The sequence below is a fragment of the Pseudorasbora parva genome, chromosome 7 (assembly GCF_024679245.1).
Source record: "Pseudorasbora parva isolate DD20220531a chromosome 7, ASM2467924v1, whole genome shotgun sequence".
Taxonomy (NCBI): Eukaryota; Metazoa; Chordata; class Actinopteri; order Cypriniformes; family Gobionidae; genus Pseudorasbora; species Pseudorasbora parva.
In genome coordinates this window covers 4,075,702-4,099,451 of record NC_090178.1, presented here as the reverse complement: position 1 = coordinate 4,099,451, position 23,750 = coordinate 4,075,702, and the positions used below count along the sequence as shown (strand labels likewise).

At 38.7% G+C, this 23,750-nt stretch overlaps 1 protein-coding gene across 1 annotated transcript in view; it reads left to right on the top strand.

Annotated features, from left to right (window-relative positions):
- Positions 1–4,011: 4,011 nt before the first annotated feature.
- The window catches only part of nek10 (NIMA-related kinase 10), a 33,461-nt gene continuing 13,722 nt past the window's right edge, over positions 4,012–23,750 (top strand). The window contains exons 1-20 of the mRNA XM_067449495.1: positions 4,012–4,116; positions 6,782–6,871; positions 6,947–7,004; positions 7,152–7,261; positions 7,342–7,440; positions 7,530–7,614; positions 8,853–8,894; positions 8,969–9,047; positions 9,157–9,224; positions 10,871–10,950; positions 11,028–11,114; positions 12,563–12,787; positions 14,991–15,130; positions 18,443–18,504; positions 18,613–18,687; positions 18,977–19,041; positions 20,893–20,995; positions 21,147–21,275; positions 21,355–21,492; positions 23,192–23,237. Coding sequence (XP_067305596.1) covers positions 6,810–6,871; positions 6,947–7,004; positions 7,152–7,261; positions 7,342–7,440; positions 7,530–7,614; positions 8,853–8,894; positions 8,969–9,047; positions 9,157–9,224; positions 10,871–10,950; positions 11,028–11,114; positions 12,563–12,787; positions 14,991–15,130; positions 18,443–18,504; positions 18,613–18,687; positions 18,977–19,041; positions 20,893–20,995; positions 21,147–21,275; positions 21,355–21,492; positions 23,192–23,237 — 1,753 coding nt within the window. The 5' untranslated portion in view covers positions 4,012–4,116; positions 6,782–6,809. The remainder of the gene's footprint in view (positions 4,117–6,781; positions 6,872–6,946; positions 7,005–7,151; positions 7,262–7,341; positions 7,441–7,529; positions 7,615–8,852; positions 8,895–8,968; positions 9,048–9,156; positions 9,225–10,870; positions 10,951–11,027; positions 11,115–12,562; positions 12,788–14,990; positions 15,131–18,442; positions 18,505–18,612; positions 18,688–18,976; positions 19,042–20,892; positions 20,996–21,146; positions 21,276–21,354; positions 21,493–23,191; positions 23,238–23,750) is intronic.

Here is a 23,750-nt window from a genome sequence, read left to right as displayed (position 1 = left end):
AAATGAAGACTTTAAGTCTTGTTTTCTGAGAAACTAAAATTAAGTTAGTTTGTGCTTAAAACAAGAACAATATTTGCCATTGGGTATAAAAATTACTTTGAATTAAGTTGATTTTTATGAACCCATTGGCATATTTGTTCTTGTTTTAATCATTAAGTCACTTTCACAAGATGTCTTATTTCAGACTTAAGGTTTTTTTTTTTTTTTTTTTGTAAAATGAATAAAAAAAAGTTATGGACTCTGAAGTGTCATTAATCTAACTTGGTCTCATTGTGTGCTTAGACATTTACATTTAGAGAACATATTAATGTGTTATGCTCCCTTCAATTTAATCCTTCAATTTTCTTTAATTGGTCTTAAAAAAGGTCTTACACTGTAAAAAAATTTGGTTAGTTTTTGTTGGTTTAACTTAAAAAAGTAAGTAACCTGGTTGCCTTAATTTTGAGTTTATTGAAATTAAAACCTTCATTGAGTTGATTCAATAAAGGAAATTTGTTTAATAAATAGAAACTCAAAATATTATTGTATCTGAACCACATAAAAAATGTGATAAATCATGAAAATAGCACTATTTGGCATGTTTCACTGCGTCATCAGAAATAAAACACACACAATTACCCAATATGCTTACAAAATCTTTTAATAATATTTTAATAAAGGTTGTCGAATCTCAAAAAAATGTTCATTGTATTAACTCAAAATTTTAATTTCAGTGAACTCAAAATTTCAAGGCAACCAGGTAACTTTTTTTCTAAATAATTTTTTACAGTGTACATTTACCTTCATAAAACCTGCAGAAACCTGCTATCGATACAGTGGCTTAAAAATATCACACCTGCATTAAAAAATGTCTGAAACCATGAAGGGCACTATGTGCACTGATCGTGCAGATATTACTTTTCACTGCAACTTCTTGTGGATGTTACAATCAGTACACATTTAATTTTTCTAACACTAAAGAACTGTCATAATGCCCTAAAAGGGTATTTTGGACATGAGTCACATTTAAAAAAATGTCAGAAATTCATTGTTTTAGATACCCAAACCAAATGGCATGTTTTATTTTTATTTAATTTGATCATTTACCTTTTTTAAATACAAATTCTTATGCACGAAAAAAAAAAAGCGCAATATTTTTGAGAGGTATATTTATTTCAAATAAACTGTTGTTTCGACACAAAGGGAAAGTCACTAATATAAAAACTGCCTTATGGTAGCCTGTACTTACCTCAAACGTGTGCTTGCAGGGTCTTCTTCGCTTTATATGATCAAATAGACCAGAACAGTCACACTGAGCACAGTTCACTGAATGAGATGATCAAGTGATCGGTATCTTGGCACCATAAGGTTACGTGACAGAACAGACACAGACACAGCTAAAGTTTAACTTAAATGCAAAACTCATATTGCATCTGAATTCAGGAAGTTTATATAATCTAAATGCAGTGCAAACCTCAATGAAACAAACATGCATCATAGCTTAGCTTTCAGAAAACACATACAGAAAAAATGTTTTATTTTATTTTATCTTTTAATTATTATTAGAAGAATTAAACTGTGAAAGCATAAATGTAGTTAGGCTATTTTGGTCTTACCAGAAATACAGTTCCCTTAAGATTTCCGTCTTCATCGATACCAGCATTAATGAACATACAAAAGTTGTTAAATACGTGTATTTATCTTTCACATATTACCATTGACGTATATGCACCGTTTATGATATGAATGATATGAGATGAAAATAGGCTGAGCTCAGTTTGACATTTTGACTTGAAAGGGATTTCCATGTAACCACATCATTTGGGCTGAATGACTTTGACTGTAAATTTAGTGGCTCTGCAGAGACACTTTGGTTGAAGTGTTATTGTTAAATTTATTTAAAGAAAACCCAGTATTTCATTAAACAAGTGCTGTTCATCCAGTATTAATGTGATATACATCTTTGTGTTTATTTATTAAACCTCACATCTAGAATTGACACAAACAATGGCATTCTCACTGCTGTGATGTGATCAAATATAAATATAGTATTCAAATAAAGACAATTATACATCAAGATAGCATTTCTTGTCCTTGTTTGAACTTATGCTGGCCATAAAATCCTCATCTGTTATTGTGTTCATATTCAAATATTCAGCATATTTAAACACCAAATAAAACAGATCAAAACTGTGTTTGTGACTTTGACACACGTTATGTGCACATTTCAAGGCACCAAGAAAGAAAGAAAAACAAGATTTCTAGAAATATGATTTTCAAAGCTTGTGTCTGGTTGCGAAACAAAAGCTGTACAGAGTCTCTATTTTCAGCTGCAACTGTTATTCGAAAGTGACACTATAACTTCAGCTCAAATTGAAAGGCAAACACAATGAATGTCTGTGTACAGTAAGTTGCTCATAACATCCTCTGTAAATTGTGGCAGCACTTCATGCTAAAATGTTTTTTTTTTATGAACAGTTTTCGTAGATCGATGTAGTACTCCCAGTTACGGGTCCTGACGTCACATAGCCCGTGAACAACAATGGCAGTCCCTACGGGTGTGGTGTTTATGAAAGTCATAAAATATTAAAAAACAAATCGTTTATCATAATAAGTTTTGCTCTAACGGTATTTATCAGCAAATTCATCAGCAGCTTTTCTAGCGTTTGCTATTTCCAGTCTAATAAGTGCAAGAATAAATGAACACCAATACATTTCCAAATATACAAATAATGTAGAATAAAAGTTTTAACAGCTTCTCTTGCCTTATGCACCGCTTTTTCTACTCCTCCTCGTAAGCGCCTTTGGCCAATGAGTATAAGCCCCGTACGGTCCGCCATGCTTTGTTTACATCTATCTACCCCAAATCCTTGCACTTCAGGCAGTTTGGCGGGACTTTGCTTGGAATGCTACAAAGTCGTGAGTCATGGTTTGAAGTCGTAACTTACAGGCTCAAAAACCTGCCTGGAGCAGCATTATTTCCAGCATTATATTAAAAGTTCAATTGGTTTTATTGTGCACTAGCCCAAGCTGGGTTGAAAATAAACAAACCCAGCAATTGGGTTGTTTTAAACCATTGATTAATTGTTTTAACCCAGCAATTGGGTTGTTAAAGCAAACACTTAACCCAACCAGTGGGTTAAAACAACCCAATTGCTACCCTTGCCATTGCAGGCACCACCCTTGCCATTGCCGTCGGCCTTTTTCCGGGCTTGTCTTTTAATATCAAACACGGCAAGTTTGTGACTTTCTTATTCATTCGTTCTTTTTTTATTGCTCATGTCAGTAACTTTAAGCAGTCCTGAAAAGCTGGATATAAATACACACCACGAATATACGAAAATCTACATCAACTGCATCCTCATTATATAAGTAACTTTCTGTTCTGTCACTTTCCAGATGTGATGCAGGGGAACTTTGTCATTAATGTTAGTTTTTATTTTTGTTTTCAGGTTTTAACTTATTGGCCTACTACAGCACAGAAAAAGTTTCTTAAAGTTTTCTTCACTACACCAAGACGCAATGCAGAAGACTTTAATGTATTCAGTGTTTTCCCTATTCCAGTTACTTTCCAATACTGACAACCCACAGAAAATTGTTAAACGTGAATATAGGCTATTTGCAAATGTGTACATTAACAGTCCACATATGTTTAAATTCTGTCTATATGGATTGCTGTATTTTTTAGGCACAGAAGTTGCACTCGAGTTGAACTGTTTGTGTCATCAGCATCTTTGGTTTTGTAGTAGATTTTTGTTTTGTTATTAATTTTTTACATACTTATTTTACAAATATTGTCTTTTTTCTTACACTTTTTACATTTATTTTTCATGTAAACATAATCCACATTTATTGCAACGCTTGTTCTGACTTTTATTTGTGAAAGCGTCCCAAGAAGAAAGATCAGTGGAAAAAGCGAAACTCGAGCTCAGCATCCTAGCGCGTGTGTTTGTGTCTTTTAGTAACCGTGGTAACCGTAGACGCCTCAACATCGCGTCGTCTCATTGGTTGTTGTGGTGTGACTTCACATTCCTGATTCGAGCTTCTGTGTGTGTTGTCTTCTCGAAATACATTCAGAGAAATATATGACGACCTTCAGCCATGCGATTAAACCCTTAATATTCCTGATCCACACAGGTGAGAATATACACCCAGCAAGATGAATTGAATTAAATTATTCTTTAAATTTCGTTCATATAGCCTCACAAAGTATTTAGACACCTCAGTCACACTTTAAATATCAGAATGTTAATGCGTTTGATAAAATATAAACAGCTGGGATTTATTTTAAATGAAGATAGCATTTGGACACTATTCAATATATATTTTTACTTTACTTAAAAGTTGTGACGAAAGCTACCTGTGTGATTTTGAGAACCGTTGATTGGATATTTTTCACAGACTGCGATGACGCGTTTTAACGGTCGATCATCATCTTAAATTTTACATTATTTTTTAATAAAGTTTTTAATATTTATATGGATTCTCTCTTCTGACTGCCATTGTCACTCTCTAAAAACAAAGTGAAAAAAAGTGTTGAAAACAAAACAAAAAAGTGTTGAAAACATTATTAGGGAGTTTTTCTTTTGCTATTTGGGCAACAACAAAAAAAGCGTAAGGATTTGAGTGAGTTTGTCATGGGCCAAATTGTGATGGCTAGATGACTGGGTCAGAGCATCTCCAAAACTGCAGCTCTTGTGGGCTGTTCCCGGTCTGCAGTGGTCAGTATCTATCAAAAGTGCTCCAAGGAAGGAACAGTGGAGAACCGGCCACAGGGTCATGGCTCATTGATGCACGTGGAGAGCTGGCCCGCGTGGTCCGATCAAACTTTGACAAACTCCTGCCTAATCATTGTTGCTGACCATCTACACCTCTACTACCACAGCACACCTTCAGGGGTCTAGTGGAGTCCATGCCTCAACAGGTCAGGGCTGTTTTGGCAGCAAAAGGGGCACCAGCACAATATTAGGTCATAATGTTATGCATGATTTGTTTATGTCAAGATCAAGATCGGGCCTTCTGCTCTGCAGCCCCCAGTCTTTGGTATGCTCTCCCTGACCACTTGCGGACCCCACAGACTGTAGATGCTTTTAAACATGGTCTTAAAGCAGCACTGGGTAACTTTTGCTCTCGGGGTCCCCCTACAGTTTGGAAAAAATTATGTCCTCAACTACTGTCGTAAGCTCTGTCATTCTACACCAGGGGATGCCATCGCGCGTGCATTTGTTGACATGACAACCCTGATAGCCCTGAACTAGTGATGCGCGGGTCGTCTCATAACCCGCGGACCCCGTATGTCTATTTAATGGTCGCGGGTGCGGTGCGGGCCAAATAACTTCATAAAAGCGTCCCTGCGGGTCGGTGCAGCACTAACAGTTCCCCTGAACACTGCAGGAGGAGTTCACATGCAGGTGTTCTTCTGGCGGCGCGTGTGAAATGTCTTCATCCCAGGTACAGTCAGTGGCATATGTTTCAGCATGTCATATGAATATAATTTCATGGGTTTTATTTTTTTCAAACGCCAAATAATCGCGATGCTCACGTTTACAAGCCAGCGTCATTATAGTAGTCTATTGGTTACCGTTTTACAGAATCTATATGATACTTCAGTTCAATGTTTGAGTGGTAGGTAATCACCATAACAAGCAGGACAGCATCGGTCGGGCACGCCTCCTTCAGCTCACGCCGACGGGCAAACGCTGGTCACATGTTGATCCTCGTCCTGCCTTTAATCACATCACTTTTTCGTTTCCTCTTATTGCTTTCCTTCAACAAAACCTTTTCTTTCTTATTTGTCTCTGCTGCTTCGGACATGGCTATTATCCGACGAACAAAGTTGGGCTCGCACGTCCAAATGTAAGGAAGTGTGTGTGTTGGTGGAAGTGACGTATATGCCGTAAAGCAGTCGAATTTCGTAGTTCTTTTTGTTCTCGGGTTACTACCCGAAACCCGAAGTTTAAAAGTACGATTAAAAACGATACAGACCCCGTCAAGCTATGGCAGACGTGTCATTCAACCTATTGTAAGTCGATGTATCATCACAAGAGTCTTGAAAATATATTATGAAGGTTGAAAAGTTACCTACTTCTTAATTTTTCAGTTTTATTTATTTTATTTTATTTACTTATTTATTGTTGTTAATTGTTTTACTGGTAATTCTGTAGCACTTTGAGATTTTGTTTAATATAAAGTGCATTACAAATAAAATGTATTATTATTATAATTATAATTATTATTATTATTATTATTATTATTATTATTATTATTATTATTATTATTATTATTATTATTATGTACGAAAGGTGGTACACATATAGATCTTATTTTGAACTGGAAGTCATATGCTCCGCCCAACAGGAAGTCAGCTATTAGGGGGTTTGTGAAAAGCGCAGGTGCTGAACTTTTTAACACTTTTTATTTATTTATGCGATTGCCACCAAACTCATTCATCTCATGCATGTGGCTATTGTGGTTTGTGGTCATAGTGGCACCAGCTGCTGCAGTAAATGTGGCATATTAAAAATGACTTAGTCTGTTTTTTTTACCGAGATTGCCCATTGTGCATTCCCTAAAGCCACCAGGCTTGAACCCGATCTTCGCTGCTAGCAGCTATATTTTTATTTGTTTGTGTTATTAAACATCTAAAACAATAGTTCACCCAAAAAGTGTTTAGGCACCCTCATGTCATTCCAAACTTGAATCCTGTATTATTATTATTATTATTTATGTAAATTATGTAATTCAAGCAAGAGGACACTTAAAATTGCTTATTAGAATATGTTCTCATCTGACTGAGTTGCAGACATGAGAGTTATCAAGATTGTGCCAACATGCCTCTCCAAGACAGAAAGTCTAGAGGACCAAACAGATCACATCCCAAACCTAAAGACAAGTAAGTCATCACCCAAACTTTTACTGATGAGAATTACATTTTTCTGCTGATGTTTAAAAATGTCAATTTTTTTAGGGAGTTTCTTGATCTCAAGAGACTTTTATCACTGATCACAGCTCCAACATCCAAACAGGTAACATTTACATTTTTACATAAAGAATCACAAAATGTATTTGCCAGTTAAATTCAAAATCAGAATATAATTGCAGTTTGATTCTCAGTTAAATTCTGAATTGATGTGTGTTTAGTTTCACAGTATCATCTCTGCTCCCCATCTCAGGTTTCATCTTTTGGTCAATCCAAGGGACAGAAGTCCCAGAACTCCTCAAATGTTCCTGACCACCGGAAAAACAGCACAAACAATGAAGCATCTGAGCTGGATAACTTCAGGTGCACAGTTTCCCATGTTATTTAGTAATTTTGCTCTTATTCTGTTGCATTTTGTAACCAACTTTCATGTCGTTTAACAGCGTGACTTACAGAAACCAGAGATGTTTTAGTGACCATCCACATCACACACTGTTCCTGGACATCTTCACTGCCTTGGTCAATAACAGACTTGGTTGTAGGTCTGTATTCATGAGTATGATGCTGTGTAGTGTGCATGATGTATACCAGCTAGTGTGGATCACTATAGACTAGTCTTCTTTGTTTTCAGCAACTGGCTGGAAAAGTCCTCCTCAGACAATGTTTTAAGAGTTTTGAACTGCTTGAGATTGTTGATTAGGGATCCTCTTCACCAGGTGAGATCTAAAATCTCTGTTTCATATCAAAAATGTATTTGGGTCATTCCGTGCCAACTCAACCAGATGTCCCTGGCTAAAATGTTTGATTTATATATATATATATATATATATATATATATATATATATATATATATATATATATAATTTGTAATTTCAACATAATGCATCGATCAGGCATAACATTATTTTAGATGAGATTATCTCTTCATCATGGCACATGTTAGTGGGTGGGATGATATATTGGGTCAGGGCATCTCCAGAACTGCAGCTCTTGTGGGCTGTTCCCGGTCTGCAGTGGTCAGTGTCTATCAAAAGGGCTCCAAGGAAGGAACAGTGGAGAACCGGGCTCATTGATGCATGTAAAGGCTGGCCCGTGTGGTCCGATCAAACAGACGAGCTACTGGAGCTTAAACTGCTCCAGAAGTTAATGCTGGTTCTGACAGAAAGGTGTCAGAATACACAGAGCATCTCAGTTTGTTGCGTATGGGGCGGCATAGCCGCAGACCAGTCAGGGTGCCCATGCTGACCCCTGACCCTGCCAAAAGCACCAACAGTGGCACGTGTGAGCATCAGAATTGGACAACAAGATGGAAGAAGGTGGCCTGGTCTGATGAATCACGTCTTCTCTTACATCACTTGGCTGGCTGGGTGTGTGTGTGGCTTACCTGGGGAACACATGGCACCAGGATGCACTATGGGAAGAAGTCAGTGTTTACACAGACATGTAAACACTGGAAAAAACAATATTTTTGGCACTCAGACAGGTATGTTCTATGCAATAGTTTTAATTTGAAAGATGGCGAAAGTGAACAGATTTTACTAATAGACCTAAAAATCGTTGTGTAAAAATAAAATAAAGATGCTGTCATCTTCGCCCTCCTGTAATTTGGCTTTAAATCTCTGATGAAAATTGTAATTTTGACCCTCCTCTACAAAATACGGTAGTTAATTTCTAAGTAAATATTCATCCATGACATTAAATATTTTGGCTTTCATCACTATTTGTGTTTGTCTTCAGAAACAAATATTAACAAAGTCAAAAAATCTGAGCCGGGGAAGTTTCTGAAATCTGGTTGATTTGACATGGAATGACCCTTTTGTTATTGTATTTTACATATTAATATCACCGTATATTATATAGACTTATAATATAGCCTGTGCTATTTACACCTTTTTGGTGTGCATATGATTCCAAAATACAAACATGTATGCATATTTCTGTTTCCTCTTATAGAAAGTCTTCTTTGAACTGCAAGGTGCTGGGCAGCTCGCTAAGGTAAAGAATTGAACAATGCTCAAATGCTGAAAATGTACAACGGCATGTGGAAAATCTCATTGGATGTTTTTCAGCACATGGAGTCGGTTGCCACTGTGTATCTAGAATGCAGAGAACAGACGTTGGAAATTGAGCAGCTGGTTGCAATGACATGTGAGCCAGACATCCTGCAGTATTTCATACAGGATGTACAGCTTGAAAACGAGTGGGAGAATGATGTGTGTGTTTGCTAAGCTTGTTTCCCCCATCATGTGCCCTGCAGATATGTTTCAGAAGTTGTCTTCAGTTGAGGAACAAAGACAGTGGATTATTCATTATGGAGCACATAAGGTGTGTGTCTCTCATATAGGCATCACGGGTAGTGTCTTACTGATGGAGAATTTTTCATTGCTTTCCATAATGTCAAATCTTCCACTTGTTTTCTCAAGCTGTCCCTCAAGGCTCTGTTCTAGGATCTCTTCTTTTCTATATCTATGTTGTTACCCCTCAGTCATATTATTCATAGTCATAGTCTCATTAAGCTGGCTTGAAAGTTGTCTCAGAGCTTCATACTTTTCTGACTTGAGTTGCTATATCTTTTTTTTAAACTAATCCGATTTGTGGATTTCCTCAAAAATAAGATTAAAAATCATAAAAGTCCCATACGCTTTCATTGAGGGGGTCAAAACTTTAATAGAGTATTAAAATCTTCATCTACTATGTATATATCTATCACTGGCAAACCCTAGCAAATACCTTAGGGTATGCTAGCAAAGTGGTAAAACATGCTAGCAAGATGCTAATTAATATTAAATAATGTTAACAAGATGGTAAAACATGTTAGCAATACGTTAAAAATGTTTAATCATGTTATCAGCATGCTAATTCATGTTAAAACAAGCTAGCAACACGCAAAATCGTGTTGGCAATGTGTTAATTTGTGTTAGGAAAAATGATAAAAACTGCTAAAAATATGTTAAATCATGTTAGCAAAAACATGCTAGCAACATGGTAAATCATGCTACCAATATGTTAATTCTTGTTAAAACATGCTAGCAAAACACTAAAAAAAATGTTTAAATTGTGCTAGCAATATGCTAATTCATGCTTGCCAAATGTTAAATCCATAGATTAAAAAAATATGGACGTAGTGTCCGTCACCCATAGGATTCTGAAGTACAGTTTTGAAGCCTAAAGTAGAGACGAACTGGCCGTCGCCATCTTTGGTGAAAGAGGCGGGACATGGGCGGAGCTGAGGTCAGGCGATGACTAACAGACAGCAAATCAATAGCTATCCACCTGTCAATCAAAGTAACCACGCCCTTAATTATGCAGAACTCTAAGGCTTTGTATAATTTAAATGAATTATTTATAAAAAAAATTACCCACCTCACAGTTGTCAAAATTAGCCATATAGACCAAAACCACAATTTGTCCCAGGGTGTAAACATGTTTTTTTCTGCAGTAAAGTTGGGCATTTTAACATGGGGCTCAATGATGTTCTGCTCCTTCTGGAGCCGGTCCCTAGTGTCCAGTCGATGAATTTCAGTTTACATCACTTCCGTATTGGCTTTAACAGAAACTGGGGGAGGTTGCTGCTTGGTTAAATCGTGCTAACAATATGCTAATTAATGCTAGCAAAATGCTAAAACCTGCTAGCAGCACGTTAAATAATGCTAACAACATGCTAATTCATGCTAATATATGTTTTTTTCTGATAGACTGAAAATCTAAAATAGATTTCAAACCATTTTAAATTTCAAAACTAAAACTTTTTCAAACTTTCTGGCTAGGCTTTTTCAAGTCAACTTAAAGTTTGCCTGTAAGCTTTTCTATCTAGTCTACCATTGTTATGCTGATGACCTGCTTCCTTCACTTCTGCTCTTCCCTTTGACGGTTTTGCTACCATCAAAATCTTGTTACATAACTTTCTGAAATGTAATAATGATAAAACTGAGATTGTATTTAGGCCACCGTCCCTTTTTTCTTTTGCACAGACCCTCGTGAAGCTGCTCTCTACGCGGGACAGTAGTGTAGTCTTAGGAGCTCTCCTGGCTCTCACCTCACTCGCTGAAAGGTACTTGTATATCAGGAGTAATGTTCCTAATTACATTAGCACGACGGGTTTTATCAATAATCCCACTTCTCATTTAGCCAAGAATGCAAAGAGAAGATTGGAGAGCTGTCTGTTGTGGAGCGTATTCTAGTTGTACTACAAGAATATGACTTGTTATCGAAGAGGTAAGTAGAGGCTCGTTTGACAACTTGGGGTGTTTTTATATGTTTTTATAACTTTATTTATCTTTTGCAGTTTTTCTGTGAGTTGATGAATGTTGTTTTGTTGATTTATTTGTGACTGTTGATACATTTATATACCTTTATGTAATTATTGTTATTTGCACATGTGCAGAGTGATTTGATTTTGACCCACATTGATTTGTTTTTTAGTAGCCTCTGGATTAGCCTAGAAATCTAGACGCACCCTAGCGACAGCAAATCTAATCTGCCCGTGAGTGTCGTCTTGCAACTCTCAATACCCTTCTGAGCTGTAAACGCCAAAGTCTTGACGGTCCAATCACATTGTGTATAGAGTCGGTGGGGGCGGGGCTTAACATAATGATGCCAGAGTTGCATTTGCGTGCTTCTAGTAAACACAGAAACTGGCGGACTGCGGTCATTCGAATCAGCTTTGACCGCGACTCTGGAAGACTGGCAGAAGAAAAGAACAAAGAACGGCACTGAAGTCATTCTTAAAAAGGGAAGATGTGTTCGGAGTTTAGCCGACCGGATACGGCGAATGTTTAATCTGTCAACAAGCTCTGCTTCACCTTCGTTGCTCTGGTTGGTTGTAGCGCTATCCTATCGCGTACAGAGGGAGTTTAAAAGACGACCGTTTATCCGCCCCTCGGATTGAGCTGTCAATGGTGAGTTTCCAGACCAAACATCTCGATGTGGGTCTGGCTTGTCAGGCTACCTCTGGATATGTTCAATTTGCAAACAGTGTTATTGGAAATACGTGAAGCTTTTGAATGCCGAAGGAGTCTGACAACAGCTGTTTGATCCCACGGAGATCTGATCTCACCATCATCGAGTCCTTCTGGGATTACATGAAGAAACTGAGACAAAATCCACCAGTGTGTGTGAGTGTGTGTCTGTACTGTATGTGAGTGTGTGTGTTTGAGTAGGAGAAAAAGAGCATGTGCTTTCTGCACATAATAAAAAGTAATTTTGTGGCCAAAAAAAAAAAAAAAACATGCAAATAATGTGTGGTTTTTATCCTATTGTTTGTTATATTTCTTTGCGTGGTCAGTGTCGCTATGTGTTTAGTTTTTTTTTTTGTTGCTGTTGTCAGCTGTAAGGACCTTTGAAATAACTGAAATCATTTGTGATATGGAACTGTAATGCGGTCAAATCCTGCTGGAACTACTTTTTGCGTTTCCCTGAAAATAATTGCACACCTTAAAACGTTCGTCCGCCAATAAGATTCAAGCTTTCAACAGCCCTGTAGTATAATATAGATACATCATTTGTATAGTCAAGGCAATTGGTTAAACAGCCTGACACAATACTGGTTCGAATAAACATACATTTTGTGTGGTGCACTGGCGAGGCACATAAGTTACACACTTGCCTTTAAATCTGAATTAATTTTGATATTGGTGTATTTCTCCATGTGTGTATCCTCTCAGGTTGAGCGCGGAGCTGCTGAGGTTGCTGTGCTCCGTGCAGTGCATCAGGGAGCATCTGCGTCAGTGTGACGGTGTGCCGGTTCTGCTCAGCCTTCTGCACTCGGAGCACGTTAAGCTGCTGTGGAGCGCGGTCTGGGTGATTGTGCAGCTGTGTCAGGATCCAGACACCAGCGCTGAGATCCGGGCGTGGGGCGGCGTGCAACAACTGCTGCGAATCTTGCACGGGTTGGTCTTGTAGCAAAATAGCTCAAAGAGGAGATGTTAAAGAGTTAGTTCACCCAAAAATTAAAATTCTGTCATTAATTCCTCACCATCATATCATTCAACACCCGTCAGACCTTTGTTCATCTTCAGACACAGATGAAGATATTAGTGTTGAAATCCGATGGCTCAGAAAGGCCTTCATTGACACCAATGTCATTTCCTCTCTCAAGACCCATAAAGGCACTAAAGACGTCGTCACAAAGCCCATCTCACTACAGCGGTGGTGAAGTGACGAAAATATTTTTTGTGTGCAAAAACCCCCGAAATAATGACTTATGTAGTGATGGCCAATTTCAAAACACTGCTTCGCTTAATCGGTGAATCGAATCAGCGATCTGGATCGGCAAAGTCACGTGATTTCAGCAGTTTGGCGGTTTGTCACTCGATCCGAATCATGAATCAATACACTGATTCATTACGCTCTGAAGCTTCAGGAAGAAGATGAACGGAGGTCTTACGGGTGTTGAACGGAGGTCTTACAGGTGTATTTTTGGGTGAACTAACCCTTTAATAATTAAGCATCTCCTTTTAGTGGTCATTGAGCCAACTGTGCTTAAAGGAGTAGTTCATAATAAAAATGTCCTGATCATTTAATCACCCGCGGGGAACGCAGCTGTTGATCATATTAGACACATCTGAGTGTGTGGAGATGATGTTCTGACGTTACTGGCCGCTGTGACATTTGTTCACACTGGAGGGAGCGTAAGACCCCGCCCACACGGAGACGCAGTTAGCTGTATACGTATACATTTTGTACCGTATCAGGGTTTCGTCCACACGGATCCGGCGTTTTGGAAGCATGAATCCGATATTTTTTGAAACCGGGTCCCAAAGCAGATAAATCTGAAAACGATCATCTTCCATTTTCGTGTGTACAGCGAATCCGTATATTTTCTGAAACGGTGATGTCATCACACTATGTCCAGCACGGTGAAAGAGTTAAGGGATACAACTACGGGCACTGGGCATGCGCACATCAATATTGCGTCATTTAATTACCGTATCCGCATTATTGTAAGGGTATGTTTTAGGTTGGGGTAGGTGTAGGCATTAATAAAACACATGTTAAGTAGCAAATGTATTTATTGTTATTTTTTTGTGAGATTTTGCCTCACCTCCGACCACTGCTATACCCCTTCTAGCCACAACTCTTCTTCTCCGTTTTTAGTGTATTTCTGTGGCAGAATTACAGCGCCACACACTGGCCTGGCATACAAACTACATCGTTTTTAGTTGGTTTCGGTAATCTCGTGTGGATGCAGATATTTCTTGAAACGAGAAAAAAAAAAAAAGATCGGATTGGGAAAGCTCTGGCTTCGTGTGGACTGGGCCTAAAGCGATTCTGCCAAATAAAACCAGAAACCGAGGGTAACACAGAAAGGACGCCATTGACAGGCCACGCCCTCACACGTCCTGGTCCATTGGTTAAAATAGCAATTCTCTCACGATTTATAAAAAGTTGGAAACATTTGGGATATTGTAAGTACTCAATTGAACATAATATATAACACTGGCTTAGTGTTTTTGAGATATTTAACTGAAATTTTTTTGACATAGTGCACCTTTAAGGTTTTTGAAGAAAAACATTCCAGGAATTTTCTTCATATGCTCAATTTATTGTTGCTGATGACGAAACTATTAAAGATTCTTGTAATGTTAATATGTTGCAGAGGTATCAATATATCATATACACGATCATTCAGATCTTCAATGTTACAGTTTATAGACACCAAGCATTGTATAGGTGAGGTTACATGAACTGTTGGTTCTATCATAAAAGATGCATAAACCAAAATACAAGAGACACACTACACAAGACAGTATGTACACATACACACAATGTCCTGGGATGCATGTTCATTTATAGATCAGTTTGTCTATAAATTAATGCAGAAAAGTTTGTTATAAGGGATATGGGTCTTTTGGCCATTGCTTTTTTTTTTTTTTAATCCAAGCAATAAACAGTCTAATCTAATGGTAGCCCTTTCCTGCTTTTAGTGGCTCTTTTGGGGGATAGTTAATTACTAAGAACAGGCTTTGCATATTTGTTAAATGCGACAACTAATTATGAACTATTTGTCCCAGTTGTTAAAGTCAACGCAGTTGGCTCACGTTTGGCTGAGCTTTAAATACACTTTAAGTCATGCAAAACTGTTTGTTCCAGAGAACGAGTGTACGTGTCTGATCGCTCCACCATAGATACGCTTTCCAGCGCCAATGCAGCAGGCAGGATACACAGACAGCACATGTCAGCGGAGGTGAGCCCTCAAGAGACAGCAGAAAACACAGTCAACCTGCAGGCAGGTGAGGATGCACAGGAAAAGACTGAAGTTAATTGTTTTATTTATTAACTCTTTTAGTAGCGCTTACTATTGGTTATGTGATTAAATTAAATAATATACACTCTCATGTGCAAAACTAGTGGTACAACAGCTTGTCTCTGGTGCAGTAGCCTTAAAGGGGGGGTGAAACACTCAGTTTCAGTCAGTGTCATGTCAATCTTGAGTACCTATAGAGTAGCATTGCATCCTGCATATCTCCGAAAAGTCTTTATTTTTTTTATAATTATATAAGAAAGATGCGCTGTTCCGAGTCTTTCCGAAAAAAGCCGAGCGGGTGGGGGCGTGTCGTGTGAGCGGAGCTAAATAATGACGTGTGCGCGCCGCTGCTATTGTGTTGAGTCGAGTGCGTCGTAAAGCTGTGTCATCCCTAACAGCGGGAAAAAAACTTTATTCAAAATAAAAATATGGCTTTTAATCAGATACAGCCATACATCTATGATCCGGAATCAGACCCAGAGGCTGCAGTTGAACAGGAGCAGCAGCAAAAACGACTAGAGCAGGACGTCTCTATGTGGTACAAGTTATACACTAACTATATAATATGCTTAGCGGCTTGTGTTATTTACATATTTATACTTGAATTATATCGTCGTATTTTTGTCTTTGAAGGTGTACATGTGGGAAGTGCAGTTGTGCACGTGTGTTTGTGTGTTTACGCGTGGTTTGTGTAGACAGGTTAAGTTAGTGTTTACATAGAAAGACACGGAATAGTAGCGCATTTGAATGAAGAAGCGCGCTTATTTAGTTCAACATATTTCCCCCCTCTTTGTGTATTGTTGTTTGGAGTGCTTTTACAATACACAAACATAAAGTTACACATATAGTGGCCAGCTAAACAAATGTACACGCACTACACATCGCATGCTCCATTGATCAATTAACTATACGTGATCATGTTTGGGCTACGAGCATAGGCAAAAACACAGACATTTGAAGCAGTCTCACTCACCGCCTGCGGTTCTAACGTTGGGACTGCTCCATCATTCAGCATTAGGCGATCGGGAAAATCCGGCGTCGAGCTGGGCCTTGTTTATGAAACAGTCAGCACCGAAATGCAGCGAACAGATATAAACATTCGCGCAACTCAGTTGCTGATCCGGAAAAGCAAATTCCATCCACTGTTGCCTTAACGCGGGGTTTTGGGGAATCTGTGCAGGACTGTCTTGGTCTGGCAACCAAAAACGCACTTTTTTGGTGACATTGTTATGTGCACATCACCTGTGCAGCGCTGCCTACAAGCCAGCGCTTTGATGGGCGTAGCCTGTTACTTTCGCTCTCTCCCTCTCTCTCTCTCACGCGCTTCTGGTAGAATTGTCCGTAAGGCCCATACAAGGAAATTCCGACCCCATTAACGTCAAAGGGGACGCATGATCGCAAAAAACTTGCCGAAACTTATGACTAACCGGAAGTAGTATTTTTGACAAAGAAATACTCCCATCAAACGTCCACCTTAACTTTTGAAACTTTGTCTATGTTTAGGATGGGATTCCAAGTCTTTAACAGCGTAAAAAGCTCAGTATGCATGAAACAGCATTTCACCCCCCCTTTAAAAGGACATCTTTGTACCTTTTTTACCCCTAAAAGGTCCATAGTAGTACCTTAAAGGGGGGGTGAAATGCTGTTTCATGCATACTGAGCTTTTTACACTGTTAAAGACTTGGATTCCCATCCTAAACATAGACAAAGTTTCAAAAACTAACGTTAGACGTTTGATGGAGTATTTATTGGTCAAAAATACTCCTTCCGGTTTCTCACAAGTTTCGGAGAGTTTTTTTCGAGTATGGGTCGGCTTGACGTCAACGGGTTGGAAGGTCCTTGTATGGGCCGTACGGGCTCTTCTCCCGGTAGGGTGTGCACGCGTGTCACCAGAGTGAGAGAGTAAATGCACGCCCATACACTCACTCAGCTGCAGATCCAGTCGTCCGTGAACACTTCTGTCTGCGCCGCGGTCCACTTTATTCCTATGGGTGACAAAAAGCGACTTCAACGCTTCAGCACAGCATTCTGGGAAGGCAGCGCTGCATTTGAACCGATTTGAACGCAGAAATGACGGGAAGCTTCACAACATTGCGGATTTCCACGGTCAATGCTGTCACAGGACTTCACCAAATCATACCAAAGAAGTGTGTTTTTAACGGAGCGGTCCCAGCGATAAAGGTTCACGTTCGGTGAGTAAAACTGCTTCAAATGTCTGTGCTGTTGGCTATCGTCGCGTGAGTAAACATCAGTAAACAACACGATCGCGTGCTTCGTCATTCAAATGCGCTAACGGACTCCATTGCTGTTCTGTATAACGTTACACTAGTCTGATGTGCAAAACCGTTTTGCTTGCTACTGCTAAGGTTTAGTCGCATACAATAGTCCATAAACCGAATCATGTCCTCATAAACTGCGAGTAAAGACACACCAATGTTGACAGGCCACTAAATACAGTCCATACCACAGAGACAGACGTCCTGCTGTTGCTGTTTCTCCTGTTCAATTTATTTCTGCCTGATTCTGGATCACGTATTAGCTGAATCCGATCGATAGCCATGGGTTTCTCCACGCTTGAGGACGTCACCACTTTGGGTCATTCTTTAGCTCCGCCCACACGATACGCCTCTAGGCGCTCAGTTTTTTCCGGAAAGACTCGGTACAGCCTATCTTTCTTTTATAAGTTTAATAAAACTAAAGACTTTTCGGAGATAAGGATGCAATACTACTCTATAGGTGCTCAAGATTGACATGAGATTGACTGAAACTGAGTGTTTCACCCCCCCCTTTAAGGTACACGTTGCTGCTCTATGGTACTAATATGCACCTTTAAGGGTAAAAAAAGGTACAAAGATGTCCTTTTAAGGGTACTTTAAGTGACAAGCCGTTATATCCTTAGATGCAGTTTTTGAAGACTTTTTTCTGAGTGTACATGGCTTATTAGAGCTTTATGGAAGCTTGTTTCTGCCACAAAATAATAAAATAAAAAAGGTTGGCTAATTGCATCTTTTTATTCACAATTCTGACTTTTTCCTTTGCGTGTTATAAAGGCCAAATTGTGAGATATACTGTATGTGTCAACTGACAGAAGAGAGATCAAGAAAGAGCAGCTGATATTGGTGTATGGATTCTGAGCAAAAAATTAGCATTGACTGTTTCAGTAATTTCAGTATCGATACATATCGGAAAAATCTATATATTTTTAATGAGACCTTAATGTAAGGTGTTGCCAGTTCATTAGGCATTGTCTTGAACTTTAACAGTTAATGAAAGCACTGTCTCCTGTCCCTGTTTCCAGCATGCTGTGCAGCGATCACAGAGCTTGTTTTGGATGATACGACAGCACATAACGTGGTGCAGGTAGTCCACTTCTCTTTCTCTGCCAGATGCTTCTCTCGTGAATCGAAGACATCAGTGCTTGCAATTAATTAATTAATGCATTCTCTACATGCATTCATTCTGTTTTAGGAGAACGGTGTGTACATAATAGGCAAATTGATTTTGCCGCAAAGCTTTAAAGAACCTCAAGCAAAATCTTTACAGGTATGTCAATCTAGTGAATAACCTCACATATGAAATATACTGTATTATATTATTATTATTAATAGTGCTACTAGTACTGTTTATATACATAAAAGGCTACAGAAACTGCTCACTTTTAAGCTTTTTATAAATGTACAATACGGTATTCAAAGATGGATTATGGTTCTTTGAGAAACTAATAAGCATATTTGAATTGCATTCATTACATTTGCAACTTAAAAATGTATCTTCATTTCCCATAAGTGACACCTGAAATGCAGATATTAATGTTGCTCCTTATTTTCTAAAGTGTTACGCTTTCAGGGCCCTACGATTCCTTTTTAGTATGGAACGCAATAGACATCACTTTAAAAGGTATTTTATTTCTGTTGTATTTATTTTATAGAAATGTATTAAACTTTTTATTTAAAGCTGCAGTCTTTAATTTGTTCTGGTTAAAAACGATCTAAAATCAATTGAGCAAGTACATAACCAGCCAGTGTTCAAAACTATCTCCTTACGTTAACCAGATTCACAACGGTAAGCTTGTAATAATGTGTTATAATTTGAGTGGTGCTGGTGGATTTCTGCGTTCGTCTTTGCGTCATTACATCACGTTTGTAAACATAAGGCAAGGCAAGTTTATTTGTATAGCACATTTCATACCCAATTGCAATTTAAAGTGCTTTACATAGAAATGAATTAAAAAAGCGATAACACATGCATGAGAAATAAGAATGCCATGTGTAAGAATTAAAATAATAACAAGGATAATTAAAACAGTTGTAAAGAGAATTAAAAATAAAATAAAATGGTCAAATAGACAATAGTGGTCTGAAATAAAAATAAACAACAACAAAATAAATAGACCGAATTATATATCCAATTACATTCAGTCTCTACGTAAAACATCCTTCAGTTTACAGTCTACATACATGTACCATCTTAATAAGATCACCTCTAATTTCTCATTTCTTTCTCAAACACGTTCATAGCATCCATTTCAATCACTATTCCCTGATTTTTACTCAAGAACCTTCTTGTTAAACTAATTTTCACTCATCATACCTTTCCACAGATTTTTTAACATACTCAAACCTTTTTGTCAAACTTGCTATTTCCATCAAACCCAGTTTTCACTCATCTTATTTAACTCAAATGAACATATAAAATAACAATAACCAAGAAAAAAGGTAAACTAAAACAGTTATAAAATAATAAAAAGATAATGCATAGATAAGATAAGGTGCACTCAGTGGGACATGCAGTGGCTTATTCAGTAAATGGACAACTAAACAGATCACAGGAGCACATCTGATCTGTTCAGGAAGCTGGTTCCAGCTACGGCTGGCATAATAACTAAATGCGGACTCTCCTTGCTTTGAGTGAACTCTTGGTATTTCTAACTGACTTGATCGTTGATCCCAGTGATCAAGGAGTCCAGCTAGTAGGCTGTGACATGTGAGGATGCTGCAGGTGGCGGATCATTTATAGCCTTTTCTCAGAGCAGCTGGAATAATTAAACTAGTCATTTTGATGATGGATTGTAATCCAAATTGGTCCAAACGTCAATCATCAGTGACAACTGGCGATTCACCCGTAGTCAAAAGCAGAAGATTAGACTGTACAGAAAATGAAATCTACAGGTTCTATTACACACTAAATCAGTCACGCAAAGCTGATGTTGTTAATATTAACAAATTGAGAACAAAGTATAACAATAATAATAATAATGCACGGTTTGATGTGATGTGAGCTAAGCGATCGTTAATTTAATCACTGCTGGTAGTGTGATTTTTTTTTTATATATATATTTTTTTTTATAATTCTCAGTTGGTCAGAACAATAGTGGCAGACATGTTACTCACTTGTTCACATGACATTTTGCGGGGAAAATGCTTATTTTGGTCGTACTTCAAGATGTAGAATCTGAAGTACAGTCTCCACACCGGTGTAGTGAATGAATGACAGTCACACACACACTCCTCAAAACATTAGATTCATCTCCGCCAGACATCTGTGCCAGAGCGATAATGAAAGATGATAATTCCACAAATAACTGCAATTGCAGGTTTCAAACAGAGATGGCAACAAAGAGGCGAAATTTACAGAGTGCAGCTTTAATAATAATTTTTGTTGTTGTTCTTGTTGAAATAAATCCATTCGTGAATGCTATTTGTTTTTAATTTATGATTCATATGTTTTGTATCTGTTTGCTTTTTCCAGACTGTTTTCTCCGGAGTTGTTTGCGATGTTTATTGATGTCGGACACTATGTAAGAGACATTGCTGCGTATGAACCACTGCAGAAGAAAATCGCACTTTTAACAGTAAGATACTGAAGATCCTTGTGGTGAATTACACTGACCAATCTGCTTCTCTAAAGCAATGATATTTATGGAGACTTTGGCACTAAACTAGTCAAAACTCTCTAATATTTTCTCTCTGGCATGTTGACATTATGACTGTGTTTATGTGTAGGAGGAGGAGTTAGATGTTCTCAAGGAAAGCATCGAGACGGTGAACCAGAACCGACCTCCTTTGAGAGTGATCAATGGTTATGCGGTTTTGGAGCATCTGGGCAGCGGTGCCTTTGGCAGCGTGTTTAAGGTGAAGGTGATCTGTGCAGTTTATTTGTACTGTGTTAGTTAATTGAATTGTGCCATTCACAGTTGTATTTCACTCAAAGGTCCGTAAGCAGAGCGGACAGAACGCTTTGGCACTAAAAGAGGTCAACTTTCACAGTCCGGCCTTTGGCAAGGACAAGCGATCCAGAGACAGCAGCGCTGAGAAGATTGTCTCTGAGCTGACCATCATTAAAGAACAGGTGAATAATGCATTCTCATTTAGAAACCTCTCTGACGTCCCCCAGGTGGTCATAGTGATGAAAGTCACAGATCATACATTAAAAAAACGCCACTCTTGATGTTGTTTTTGTGTTCTACTAGAAAAGGTTTTCATGCTTGAATATTGATTATTTTCTCCATATTCTCCATTGTTGCGGCTCCTCTCTTCCAAGTCTGTTAGTAACACTCAAGGCGTTTCTCAATGTCAAGGATGCTTCCTTGGAAGGACGGATCCTTCCAAGTCACTTCCTTCAGAGGCTAGGCGAGGCTCCTCTTTAGCATTCGGAGAACACGTAAATGGAACAGGCTAGCAAGTGCACGTCATTGCGTCATTACGTCAGTGAAAAGGTCCGTTGGCCATCAATAACGTTATTTGTATTTTTTAAATATCAATACAGTATTATTTTGTACCGGTATTTAAACGTTAAACTTTACTTATATTTACTACAGTTATAACAAATGTTTGGTAACGTAAATAAAAACATTGTGGCAAGCAGCGAGGTGAGGGACCGTGAGAGCCGGCCGGTGGAGTGATAATGAGCGGCAGCTGATCGCCGCCACACCGGTCTCGGCTCACGGCAGTGACGGGAGTATAATTGGAGGAGCATGGAAGACGAGAGAGGACTAGGCCTGGACTTTATGTTATGGTTTGTTTATGTTTTATTATGTGTGTGCGGGCAGTCGCCCGTGAGGGGGCTATTATAAAGTTGTTGAACGTTTGCCGGTTCCCGCCTCCTTCCTTCCCATCTACAAACCCCGATACAAGCATACTTGCCCCGTTCACGGTCCGAGTCCGACTCCGGGAACGTCTGATAGCAAAGCTGCGCGCATAGGATTGTGGGTGATTTGAGAACGCGAAGTGCGCGAAGGCTACTCATATGCATCCTTTTCTGTATATGACATATTTTTCGAACGAAGGACTCAGTCCTTGGTTGAATTCCGAGGATCCTCGACATTGGAACAGTCCTTCGTCGGATGTCGATGACGTAGCATCCTTAGAATTCTGGCTTCCGAGGATCCTTCCTTGACATTGAGAAACGCCTTCTGTTTAGTTCCTGTCTCTATGAAGCCCCTCCTTCTGAAAAGCACAATATGCTCTGATTGGTCTGCTGGAGCAGTGTGTTGTGATTGCTCAAGCGCTTTGAGCATGTTTGGGAAATGTCCCGCCACTTACTATAACCGCCAGATTCAACACACTACTAACTCACTCAACCAGGCCCCGCCCCTTTATTATGCATATTAATTATTATAATGAGGAATATTGTGGCGTTCATCAAAAAATTTGTTTGCTCCGTAACATTGTTTTCATGACAATTAAGCGCATTTTCCTCTTAATTCAATTCACATTACCGTCTCAGATTCTCATTTTATTTACATAATATCTGTATACTTATAAGTAGTTATTTATAATTTCTACTTAAACAAAACATGGTGTGTTTAAAGGACGATTAGGACTATAGCATTGCTGCATTTTACATAATTTGGGGGTTTAAATGTGATTTATTGTCATGCAAATAATATCACTATTAAAACAAGACAACTTGACCCTGAAATAGGCAGAATTTTCTTTAGGCAAAATATAACTTCTTGTTTTTATCTTTTGATATTAGAGTGAAATATGACCCTGATATTCTCACACAAATCTGAAAGCTGTTGTTTGTCCTTCTTAATTACTCTCAGATGTCTCACCCAAACGTTGTAAAATACTTCAAAACATTTTTAGAAGGTACGTACTATTCTGTGATATATGTATATACACCTATCAGGCATAACATTATGACCTAATATTGTGTTGGTCCTCCTTTTGATGCCAAAACAGCCCTGACCAGTCGAGACATCCACATGATGTAAAAGAAAACGTGATTCCTCAGACCAGGCAACCTTCTTCCATTGCTCCATGGTCCAGTTCTGATGCTCACGTGCCACTGTTGGTGCTTTCAACGGGGTCAGGGGTCAGCATGGGCACCCTGACTGGTCTGCGGTTATTCCGCCCCATACACAACAAACTGAGCTGGTCTGTGTATTCTGACACCTTTCTGTCAGAACCAGCATTAACTTCTGGAGCAATTTGAGGTCCAGTAGCTCGTCTGTTTGATCGGACCACACGGGCCAGCCTTCGCTCCCCACCTGCATCAATGAGCCTTGGCCGCCCATGACCATGTGGCCGGTTCTCCACTGGTCCTTCCTTGGAGCACTTTTGATAGATAGATACTGACCACTGCAGACCGGGAACAGCCCA